The sequence below is a fragment of the Hypanus sabinus genome, chromosome 4 (assembly GCF_030144855.1).
Source record: "Hypanus sabinus isolate sHypSab1 chromosome 4, sHypSab1.hap1, whole genome shotgun sequence".
Taxonomy (NCBI): Eukaryota; Metazoa; Chordata; class Chondrichthyes; order Myliobatiformes; family Dasyatidae; genus Hypanus; species Hypanus sabinus.
The window spans coordinates 167,317,386-167,329,999 of record NC_082709.1 but is presented as its reverse complement, the minus strand read 5'-3'; the positions used below and the strand labels follow the sequence as shown (position 1 = coordinate 167,329,999).

Here is a 12,614-nt window from a genome sequence, read left to right as displayed (position 1 = left end):
ACAGTTTGGAGAAGGAGTGAGAATTCAAGAGCACGCATGTGCTGATGTATGGGATTAAATATGTATCTCAGGATGCAAGAAGAACAGTGACTCAAGAACCACTGAATAATTTGAACATATGGTGCCTGTGATCATGGGTGATGCCAGATCGTGGAGTGTTGAAATTCACTTGGAAGTTCACAGTCAGTAAGGAAGGGAACATGGCTGTGAACGTGAGTTTGGGTCAACATTTTATTAAAACAAAAGTGTAAGGAGAAACCAGAGAGGATAAACAAAGAAAATAGGCAGATAGAAATAGTGCCATAGAGAAAGCTGGAGCCTCTACATATTGGGCATATGTGGGTAAACAAGAGTAAATCCCATGGAAATCCAACAACTGTGGACACTGAAACTCTGGCATAAAAATTGAAGATGCTGGAAGCATTTAACAACACCGGGCTTCTGAGGTGAGAGAACCAGAGTTGATGTTTAAAACTCAAAGTTAAAGTCAGAATAAATGTGGCAATGGCACAGATCAGTACAGCACAACAGCAGACCCTTCAGCCCACAATGTGGTTCCAATCACTTAATCTACACCAAGATCGATCTAACGCCTCCCTCTTACATAGCTCTCTCTTTTTCCTTCATCCATTATCTAAGAGTCTCTTAGGTGTCCCTAATGTATCCGCCTTTGGCAGTGTGTTTCATGCACTCACCACTGTCTGTGTAAACCAACTACCCACTTGATATATTATGTTAATCACCTTAAAAGAATATCCACTTTTATTCACCTTTCAACCCTGGACAGAAGGTGTTGGCTGTCCACCCCATTTATGCCCCTTATCATCAAGTCACCTCTCGTTCTGCTTCACTCCAAAGAGAAAAACCCCAGTTCGTTCAACCTTTCCCTATAAAACAGGCTCTCTAATTTAGGCCGCATCTTGGTAAATCACCTCTACACCTTCTCTAAAGCTTCCACATCCTTCCTATAATAAGGTGACCAGAAATTAACACAATACTCAAGTGTGGTTTAATCAGAATTTTAGAGAGCTGCAACATTACCTCATAGCTCTTGGAAATCTCTCTACTAATGAAGCCATCACGCAGAGACGGGTTAAGGGTCAGCTTTCTTTTACCATGAGTCCTGGAGAAGTGGTGCTGCACCCCCAGGATACAAACAAAAAAATGACTTACTTTTCTGGAACACTGCAGTGCCCTAATGTGCTGGCTATGTGGTTGGCCCTATTGAGTAATGCAACAAAGTTGCCACGGAATACCAGCTTAAAATCATGTTCCGTGCTCGGTGTGCCACCAGAATCCTCTCTGTACTGTTAACGAAATACAGATTCTGGAAGCTGCAGCAAGGGAGGTGTTGCATACAGATCAGGAAGGGAATCACAACAAAACTCAGGGAAGATATTCTGAAGGGAATGGGCATTATGCAGAACTTAGAAATAAGTAAGTGACAATCAATTTGACATATAGGCAACTTGCATGGTAGTTTAATTGCTTTCATGTAAGGGTTTAGATGGGGTGGAATTCATAAAATCCATTCAAGAGAGCTTTTCAGAATCAGAACCCGAATCAGAATCAGGCTTAGTATCATTGTCATTCAGTATGTTGTGAAATGTGTTGTTTAACAGCAGCACTACATTGCAATACATAATAATAAAACTATAAATTACAATAAGATGTATATAAATTTAGCAAAGCAAGAGAGAAAAAACTGAGGTTGCATTGGTTCATTATTGAATCAAAAATCTGATGGCAGAGGGGAAGAAGTTGTTTCTGAAACATTGAGTGTGAGTCTTCAGACTCCTGTAGCTCCTCCTTGATGGTAGCAATGAGAAGAGGGCATGTCCTGGGTGATGAGGGTCCTTATTGATGGATGCCGCCTTTTTGAGGGATCGCCTTTTAACGGTATCCTTGATGCTGGGGAGGCTACTGGCCATGATGGAGATAGCTGAGTTTACAACTTTCAACCCTGTGCAGAGGCCCCTCCAAACCGGAAAGTTACAATCAGTTAGAATACACTGGATTGTGTAGAAATCTGTAGAAATTTGTGAGTAACTTTGGTAATGCAATTTTCCTCAAGCTCCCAATGAAATATAGCCACTGTTTTGCCTTCTTGGGTCTAGGACAGATCCTCAGAGATGATGACATCCAGGAACTTGAAACTGCTCACCCTTTCCACTTTTGATCTCTCAATGAGAACGAGTGTGTGATCCCTCAACTTCCCCTTCCTGATGTCTACAATAATTTGGAGGTTTTAAAGGCAAGATAGTTGTGCTCAAAGTCAGCTGTCCCTTATGGATAAGAAGAAAAGATAGTGAGATAAGGGAATGGTGGTTAACAAAGGAAACTAAAGGCTTGATCAGAGATAAGAAGGAAGCATATGTCAGGTACAGTATAGGCATTTCCTATCGAATGAGTACTTTAAGGTTTAGAGGGGACATAGAAGAAAACCTTTAGCCAGCCAGTGGTGTAGTGACATCATCACCAGACTTCGAGGCCAATGGTCCCGAGTTCGAATCCAACTGGCCCCTTGCACGTTTTTCATCTGTGCTGGGTTGAGCAATGAGCTAGCAACTCGGCCTCCTAAAAAAGTAATATGTCATGGAAATGGCAAAAATACCACCCAATGCACCACAAGACATGAAAAGGAATAACAAGAAGACTACCTTAGAAAGAAATCAGCATGGCAAAAATAGGAGGTGAAATGTCCTGGCAAGGAGAATCCCAAAGACTTTGCTAAATATATTAGAAGTATGAGGTAGTCAGGGAAAGAGAAGTTCCCCTCAGGGACAAGAAAAGAAATCAACATGTGAAGCCAAGGAATATCAATGGGATTTTAAATGAAGACTTCTCAGTGGTATACACTGAAGAGGGAAAGTTAGGGGTATGGTGATATTGTGGAATTTGTTTGTGTCAGCCAAGTGGGAGGTGGAATTGAATCCAAATGAGTGGTGGATATGTGGAATGAGCTACTGGAAGAAGTAGCAGAGGTGGGTTAAGGTACAATATTTAAAAGATATTTGGACGGGTACATTGGTGGGAAAGTTTTAGAGGGATAAGGGCCATTTAATCCAAATGGGATTAGCACAGATAGGCATGGTGTAGAGAAATTGGACTGAAGAGCTTTTGTTTCTGGGCTATATAACTTCTTGCATCTATGAAAAAAGTGTGAGGTAATGCATTTTGTGATGCCAAATATTAGCACGGTAAATAGAATAAGTGGCAGGAACTTCAGGAATATTGATATACAGAGGAACATTGGGATGTAAATTCATATTTCCCTGAGAATGGTGACACAGGTGTAAAGGGTAGCGACTTGCTTGTCTTCATAAGACAAGGCATCGATTATAAGAAATGGGATGTTATGTTGCAGTTTAACAAAACATTGGTGAGGCTGACTGAGAACATTGTGTTCATTGCTGGTGGCCATGCTGCAGAATGGATGTGAAAGCCTTAGAAAGATTGCAGAAGAGATATACCAGATTGTTGGAGGCCTTTACTTATAAGGGACAGATTGGATAGACCAGGTCAGCATCCCTCTACACCTTTCCTACCCAAGTGTCAATTAAGTGTTGTAATTTTATCTGTTGATCTACTTAACATGCAAGGAGAGAAATTTACAGCTCTGAGGAGGAAGCTTTCTTACACAAAGAGTGGTGAATGTCCAGAATGAGCTGCCAGTGGTTGAGGGAAATAACACTAACAATGTTCAAAAGGCATTTGGATCAGTAAGTAGTGGAGTGAAGCAGACCTAATGCAGGCAACTGGGAATAGTGTCAATAGGCATCATGGTCAGCATGGAGGTGCTGGGCCAGAGTCCATTTCTGTACTGTACTCTGACTCTTCATTTTATATTTGGGTATCATAAGTGATTATCTGCTCATCATCCAATAGTCTCAGAGAATTTTTCTTTTCTTTCTTTTGTAAGAGGGGAAAACTATTTAGCATCTCATCCACAAGCCAGCATCCTTGGTCCTCCTGCAGATACACATTGGTACAGGTCAAAGGTTGATCATTTGGAATGCATCAATTGCACACTTCCATTACATTTCTGCAGGAAAATTCTCCTGGAATGGTGTGGTAAAAGTAATTTTGAATGTGTAGTGGAAGAGCAGTGGAAGTAAGTGGTCCTGATGAAGTGTCAAAACATTGACTATTTATTCCCCTCCATAGATGCTGTCTAGCTTCCTGAGTTCCTTCAGTATTTTGTGTCGGTTGTGAAAGATTAATGACAGATTTTTTCGCAAGGAAAGGGATATATACGTACATCACTTTTTGAAAGGCAAATGCAGCTTTCTGTATACAGAGCGGAGAAATTGGATCGTCTTTCAGAAAGTTAACAGGCACAATGAGCCAACTAGTTTGCAATGAAGTGACCTATAGCAAGCACATTTTGTACCCCTGATTACATCTGGAAAATTAATTTCTATGGGTCTCAGGTCAGTAAAACCTATTCATATTGAAACAAAGACTTACAAGTTCCCAATCCTGCAACCAGTGCAGCTCTATTAGTTTCATTGAACAGACTGTGTAGTGGAGACAGTTCAAAAGCCTCTTTCCATCCTGGTGACAACTTGTATCACTGGATAGTGATGAGACTCAGACTTTCCTGAGAAGTGCATGGTGATTGGCTGGATTTTTACCCAGGGAAGATCTGGTGTTCAGTTATCAGAATGAAACCACACTGGTGAAGGATTGTTGTTTCTCTCTAGCCAGCTGCATGTTTCTAACACAGCAACAATTAGAAGTATACATTTATTTTCTCAAGGACTTGTATGTGTTTACATCACACTCAAATTTCAGGGCAAGCCCCTTCCGTTTTAGATAAAGGTGATTCAATTGATTGCTTAAATTTTCCAGCATCTGCAGAAGCTTTTGCATTTATGATTCAAATTAAACAGTTTCTTCTTGAATAAGATCAAGCTCAGGCATACTCTGACTGCTATCTATCTTTTTTTTGAGAAATAATCACATCAGGAATATTAATTATAATCATCAGAGGCTGTTTGTTGCCTTGGGTAGTTAAATGGAACACTTATCAGCCCATATCCTGTCACTAAACAGCACCACGCCTCACAGTCCTATATATACATTTTCTAATTATGTTCTTGGTTTCAGAAGCAGAGCTTCATTTTGGAAATAAGTTGAAAAAGTCTGGCATATCTTTCCTCCAAGATCGCGTAACAGAGCAACACTATTACAGCTTGGGGCTTCAGTGTACAGAGTTCAATTCTGGTGCCGTTTGTAAGGAGTTTGTATGTTCTTCCTGTTTTCTCTGGGTGCTCCTTATTGGAAATTGTCCTGTGATTAGACTGATGTTGAAATAGGCGGGTTGCCGGGCAGCATGGCTCTAAATGAAATAAATAAGTAAATGAATAAAACGTGTGACAGTGAGGGAAGCCTAATAGCAGAGTGGTTAGTGCAAGCTTTGGAGTGTCAGCTGTAAGATCAGAGTTCATTCCTGCTGCCATCTTTAAGGAATTTGTGCATTCTCCCTGTGAGTGCGTGTGTCTCCTCTGTACTCTGGTTTCCCCCACGTTACAGAGATTACAGGTTAGGGTTATTAACTTGTGGGCATGCTGCACTAGTGCCACAGCACGGCATAATCTTCACTGAATTGATTTGTTGCAAAAACTGTCATTTCACTGCATGTTTCAATGCACATGTGACAAATAAAGCTATTCTTATAGTAAAACTGTAATGACTGGTCTCGAAATACTTTCATTTAAGGGGAAATGCCAAATCTGCTGGAATGTTACTAAAAATCAATCACAAAGAATAAGAATTACTTTTACCAGCTCTGTGCCCTGAATAAACACAGATGCAAAAAGTCCATTTAAGGTTTTTCCCATGTTCACCATATTCTTCTCCTTGGTTAATAACAATGCAAGTACTATTTAGTACCTTGCCCGCTCCCTCTAACTCCAGACATAAAATCCTTTCTTTATCCTTGAGTGATCCTACCCTCCTTCTAGTTACCCGCTAGGTATAAAAAATCCCTTGGGATTTTCATTAGTCCTGCTCACCAAGGATATCTCATGGCCCACTTTAGTCTTCCTGATTCGCTGTTTAAGTTCTTTCCTTCCTCCTTTCTATTCCTCAAGGAGCTATCTGATTTTCCCTTCCTAAGTCTTACATATGCTTCTTTGATTAAATTTACAACATTTCTCATCACCCAAGGTTTTGAACTCTACCAGCTACACCTGTCTTTCTTTCTTGAAATGCTTTGCTCCTAGACTTCTAATCAACTGGCATTTAAATGTGTCTCACATGAGAGATGTGAACCTAACCAATAATAACCATTCCAAATCTACTCAACACAGTCCTACCTAAAGGGTGATATAATTAGCTCTTCCTTAATTTAACACATTCCACAAAGGTCAAGTGTTATCCTTATCCATAACTATCTGAAAGTGACAGAGTTTTATTGATCAGTGAAACTTTGACATCTGGCCAGGCTTATTTCCCTGTGCAAGGCTTAGTATGTCCCATTGCTTGATTGGATTATCCATACACTGTTTCCAGAAACTCTCCTGGATGTGTCTTTGGCATTAAAGAAGTCTCAGCTAATAATGTGGATATTAAAGTCACCCATTGCAATAACACTGTTGCTCTTACATCTTCCCATAATCTGCTTATTTAAATCTTGCTCCATCTCCCACTGGCATTTGGGAGGTCCATATTTTAATTCAATTACAACGATTGCATCTTTCCTATTGATGAGCTCAACTTATACTGTTTCATTGGATGAGCACTCCAGGATGTCTCCACTAAAGGAAGCTCTAACATTTTCTGTGATTGATTGCTGTATCATCCCTCTCCTAACACCTTTTTTTATGTCCCTCATCTAAAAAGAAAATCTCTAAACTTCTAAATGCTGGAACAGTTTAGATGACAGCCTTGCCCTTCCCTCTTTCAAATTTCTGTAATGGCTGTGTGCAAATCTAGGCTTTAAATTAATCTGATTTATTTGTAATGCTCATTGTAGTGAAATAAATCCCAATCAGAATCAGAATCAGTTTTAATATCACTACCATATGTCATGAAATTTGTTGTTTTGCAGCAGCAGTAGTTTGCAATGCATAACCATTTAAAAACAATGCTATAAATTACAATAAAATTGTAATTGCCATCCATAGCAATGAATTCTATAGATTCACCACTTTCTGGCTAAAGAAATTCCACCTCATCTCAATTCTAAAAGGATGCAGCTGTGTCCTCTGGTCTTAGACTCTCCCACCATTGGAAGCATCCTCTCCACATCCACACTATCAAGGCCTTTCACCATTTGATAGGTTTCAATGAATTCACTCCTCATTCTTCTGAGATCAAGTGCATACAGGTCCAGAGGCATCAAACGCTCTTCATAAACAAGCCATTCAATCCTGGAATCATTTTTGTGAACCTCCTTTGAACCCTCTCCAGTTTCAGCACATCCTTTCTAAGACAAGGGACACAAATCTGCCCACAATACTCCCAAGTGAGGCCTCACCAGTGTTTTATAAAGTTTCAACATTACATCCTTGCTTTTATATTCTAGTCCTCTTGAAATGAATGTTAGCATCATATATGCCTTCCTCACCACAGACTCAACCTGCAAGTTATAAGCACAAGGGCTCTCAAGTCTCTCTGCACTTCAGATTTTAATAATTTCTCTCAATTTAAAAAATAGCCAACCCTTTCATTTCTTCTATCAAACTTTCCAAAGTTTTATTTGCCTTGGTTATATCCCTTTTGTCTGGATTCACACACCAGTTTTGCCAATGGTATCACAGTGGTCAGCACAACGCTTTTCAGTACCAGCGACCTGTAGGTTCGTATGTTCTCCCCATGACCGTGTGGATGATTTCCTCCAGGTGCTCCGGTTTCCTCCCACAGTCCAATGACATATCAGTTGGTAGATTAATTGGTCATTATAAATTGCATGTGACTAGACTAGGATTAAAATCGAGGGATTTCTGGGCAGCTTGGCTCGAACTAGAAGGGCTTGTTCCACACTGCCTCTATAAATAAATAAACTCTGTCAATTGACCATTATCATTAATATTCACAAGTCGTCTCATTCCCACATTTCCAGAGATGAACTCAATTAGCCGCAAAGTCAGATCCAGGTGCTGTCAGTATGTTCAAATGGTTTAAGTGTATATTATGCTCCCAGAACACTAATCAGAAATGATTTTTTGTCAATAACTGAGCAAGTATAACTCTTTCTTGGCAACACATTTTTGAAGTATATTCAATTATTTATTTTGGACAATGTCGCCATGATTCTCAGTTTAGCTTCAAGATGGCGCTAAATGGTGACTCCTTTGCCTGCATCTTCGGAAACAGCTCTATTTCTATCTATAATATTTTTCCCTTTCAGTGTTCTTTTGAAGACCCTGACCTGGAGTTCCACACTGGCTTCGGTTCTTTGCGGGAATAGGACCTGCTCTTGGGGTATCACAACTAACTGTTAACTGACATGCCAAGGGCGTGGCCTAAGAGATCAACTTGCCTTTAGGGGCCTAGGATCTCAGGGCTCTGGAGACAGGCGGATCGAAGGTTGGTGTCTCGGACTGGCTTGTCGTGGGAGCTGGAAGATCTTTGGCTGTGTGCCCAGAGACCTGAGATCTTTGGGCACAGAGCTCAGAAAAATTGACGTAATGGACTTTTAACATTGTAAACCAGTGAGTTGTTATGTCTCCCTGCTCGCTGTGAAATGGAGACATCTCTTTCTCCCTCATTAGGAAGAGAGAGACTCTGTGGTATGCCGAATACCGGGTGAACGAGTAGTCTTTGGAATACTGCAAGTCTGTGTCTTTGCTGTTACTTTGCTGCACACTTGAGTGCCCAGTGGTGGGTGCCAATGCTTATTTGCTGGTGGGGGGAGGGGGATTGTTGCTTGTTGCCACTTATGCATGAGAGGGAGGGGAGCTGGGGGGTGGATTTTGGTGTTTTAACATTTAACTGTCATTCATTCTTTGGAGTATTCCTCTGTTTTCCTGGACGGTTGCAAAGAAAAGTATTGTATTCATTGCTCTGACATTAAATGTACCTTTGAAACCTTTGAGCTAAGGCACATTAAAAATAAATTCCTTGCAAGTATTCTGCATGAGTTTCAATTTGGGTGTCTCTCTGAAATGCTTTTTCATTGTCTGATTACAGAGCAAACAGAAGTAGAAATATAACTTATGGTAGAGAAAAGCTGAACTGTTGCTAATTTGTCTAATATTGTTTCGTTATATGCAAAGTTGAGTTTCCAGGTGTCAAATGTCTTGATAGTCAAAGTACTCTAATGCATTTATAGCAATACTTTCTATTAGTGAAAGCTTTTTAATCTTCATGAATTTATGTTTGATTCCTTCTGTCACAGTTGCTACAAACTATAACCTTTTTATCTAGCCTGTTTCTTTGTCTGTCATGTCCTCCAGTCTCCCAACACCAGCTCACACCATTACCCCTATTGCCTAGAGCTCTCCATATGTGTGGCAACCCACATGCGGACTGCCCACAGTACACTCTTAGGTGTGCTGGTTGTTAACGCACACTTTCTCCGAGGATCATCACCTTGTTGTGGTGGAGAGGCCGCTAAGTTCCTGAGGTCCCAAAAACGATTCTGTCTGGAGTTCAGCCATCTGCCGCTTCACTCTTGGTAGGGTCACCCATGGCAGTAAGGTCAAGGGTGAGGTTCCTGACAAAGAGCAATCCAACCAAGACCCCCACGGTGGAGCTAGCAAAAGATGATGAAACATCACAACAGCAGTGAAAGTGGAGGACGGCCACAGTGGTGAAGGGTCTGCAGTCGTGTTGCATTCCATGACATTGGACCCTGACCCAATCTGTCAAGGACCGTGTGTTGGCTCCCTGTGCATCAGCCTCTCCATGTTAAACAAAGTCCTGCACAGGCATTCTCCATTAAGGAAATCTACCCTAATATCCAGGTTATGGCAGTCATGAATCAGCCTCTATACCCACCAGTAGACAACTCCTTAGAGAACATCATACTCAGCTCAAGTGGTGGACTATTACTACTATTGAAGATAAACAACACAATCCCCTGTGCTTTGATGCACAAGTTGATAAGTATGTTTGAATCTTAAATCTTGTGTTTTTGCATTATGTTGGCTCCTCATATCCATCCAGAAAACTCATGGTTCTTTCCATCTGCTGATGGGAAGGATGTTACTGGTTTACTGAGTTATGATTGTGTTTTCAGCATTCCCTGAATAAACCAGCAAAACTCTTCTCATCAACAGAAGGACTCATGGATTAGGCAGTTGATTATGAGAAGATGGCATCATTCATAAGAGTTCAGAAGTCAGAGAGGCTCCTGGGAGTGAGTCCCCCTCTGTAAATCCCTACTTGTAAAAATTTCCACTTTACATCACAGGAAAAGCCCTCCCCACCGCTGAGCACATCTACATGGAGCACTGTTGCAGGAATACAGCATCCATCATCAGGGACCCCCACCACCCAGACCATGCTCTCTTCTCACTGCTGCCATCAGGAAGATGGCCCAGGACCCTCAGGATCCACAATACCAGGTTCATAAAGAGTTATAACCCTTTAACATCAGGCTCTTGAGCCAGTGTGGACAGATTTGCTCAACTTCACTCACCCCATTTCTGAACTATTCTTGCTTTCAAGGACTCTTCATCCCTTGTTCTCGATAGTTAGTGCTTATTTATTTATTATTATCATCATTTCTTTTTTTCTTTTGTATTTGCACAGTTTGTTGTTTTTGGTCATTTGTCCATCCTGTTGGGATGTGGTCTTTCATTATGTTTCTTGGATTTACTGAGTACGCCCACAAGAAAACAAATCTCTGGGAGGTATATGGCGACATATGTACTTTGATAATAAATTTACTTTGTACTTCTTCCCTGTGAAAATCCTCTTCCTTTGACTGAAATGATCTAGTTCTGTCCACTAGCCCAGTCTTCCATGTTACATCAATGCACAGGGTTTTAGGACATTTTTTCTTGAAAGGTACTGTATAACTGTAAATTTCACTCAGTGGCCACTCTATTAAGTACACCTGCATGCTTTCTCACAATGCAAAACATCTAATTAGCAGCAGCACAATTTATAAAAGTACGCAGACATGGTCAAGATGTTTAGTTGCTGTTCAGACCAAACATCAGAATGGGGAAGAAATGTGATCTAGGTGACTTTGACCGTGGAATGTTGGTGCCAGACGTGGTGGTTTGAGTATCTCAGAAACTGCTGATCTCCTGGGATTTTCACACACAACAGTCTGTTGAGTTTATAGAGAATGGTGCAAAAAAACAAAAACATCCAGTGAGCGGCAGCTCTGTTGGCGGAAAAAGCCTTGTTAATGAGAGAGGTTGGAGGAGAATGGTTCAAACTGACAGGAAGGCAAGAGTTACTCAAATAGCCACGTGTTACAACAGTGGAATGCAGAAGAGCATGTCTGAATGCACAACATTGAACCCTGAAGTGGATAGGCTACAACAGCTGATCATGAACATACACTCAGTTGTCACTTTATTAGATGCATGAGATATCTAGTAATGTGGCTACTGAATGTATTACAGCTAAAAGACAAATAATTTCGCATGTGGAGGAGCCTGGGAAAGGTAATGGTCATGGATGAACTTACTATTTACGTGGAATGAGACTATCAGATGTTGCTTTTCCAAGGCATTTTGGGCCTTAGTATAGAAATACAAAGTCATTATGATGGCACAAAGTCATCAGGAAACCTAATGGAATGCTGGCCTTCATTGCAAGAGATATGGAATATAAAAGTAGAGGAATTTCAATTTATCTTGACCAGTTTTGATTCTGGTGAGACGGCACCTGGAGTACTAGTACTATTTAATGAAGGATATCCTTGCATTGAAGGTAATATTGAGGAAATTTACTTGGGAGGTTCCTAGGTTAAAAGAGTTGATTTCTGAAGAGAGTTTGAAAGATGGCAATCTTTCCACTTCAAGCTACCTCCAGCAGTTTGCCTTTCTTTGAGCTGACAATTATTAAGAAAATATTAGTCCATAATGATATACATTGCTACATTTTTTACTATATATCACCTTGTCATATGATGGGCATTGAGAGCAGACCCAAATGCAAGACACAGACACTGAAGTACTAGGGACAGGACTAGGTCTGTCAAGAAAACAAGGGAAGAGGGGAAGAAACAACCCTGGACAAGACACAGGCCCTGGATGAGAATAGGATATAGGGCCTGGGCTAGGACTAGACTAGGAAAGCGGGACCTGGATGAGTAACTAGGAACTTGGAACTAGGGAGTTGGAACCTGGACAAGGACTCCGAGCCAGAGACTGGACAGGGACCCGGAATCTGGGTCTTGACTTGGGCTCAGACTCCAAATACAGGCGAGGACGAGATGTGGCAAGGCAACAGGATTGGACGTGGGGGTTGGACACAGGACTGTTGGGCTGGATGAGGACATGAAGCTTATGCTCAGACTTGGAAGACTGGAACACAGAGCCTTGGTCTTGGGAGACAGGAATGCGGAACCCAGAGCTGGGACCCCTCCTTGGGAACAGGACGTAGGGCTGGGACTCATACACAGCCAGCTGAACACAATGAGACAGTTCTCAACACAAGGTAGCAGCAAACAGCCGGACCTACCTAGCAAAGGCATGGAC

At 41.2% G+C, this 12,614-nt stretch overlaps 1 protein-coding gene across 1 annotated transcript in view; it reads left to right on the top strand.

The window, feature by feature from the left end:
• Positions 1 to 8,805, top strand: part of LOC132392188 (uncharacterized) — a 90,455-nt gene extending 81,650 nt beyond the window's left edge. Inside the window, exon 4 of the mRNA XM_059966033.1 lies at positions 8,360 to 8,805. Within this exon, the coding sequence (XP_059822016.1) occupies positions 8,360 to 8,419 (60 nt within the window). The 3' untranslated portion in view covers positions 8,420 to 8,805. The remainder of the gene's footprint in view (positions 1 to 8,359) is intronic.
• Positions 8,806 to 12,614: the final 3,809 nt, after the last annotated feature.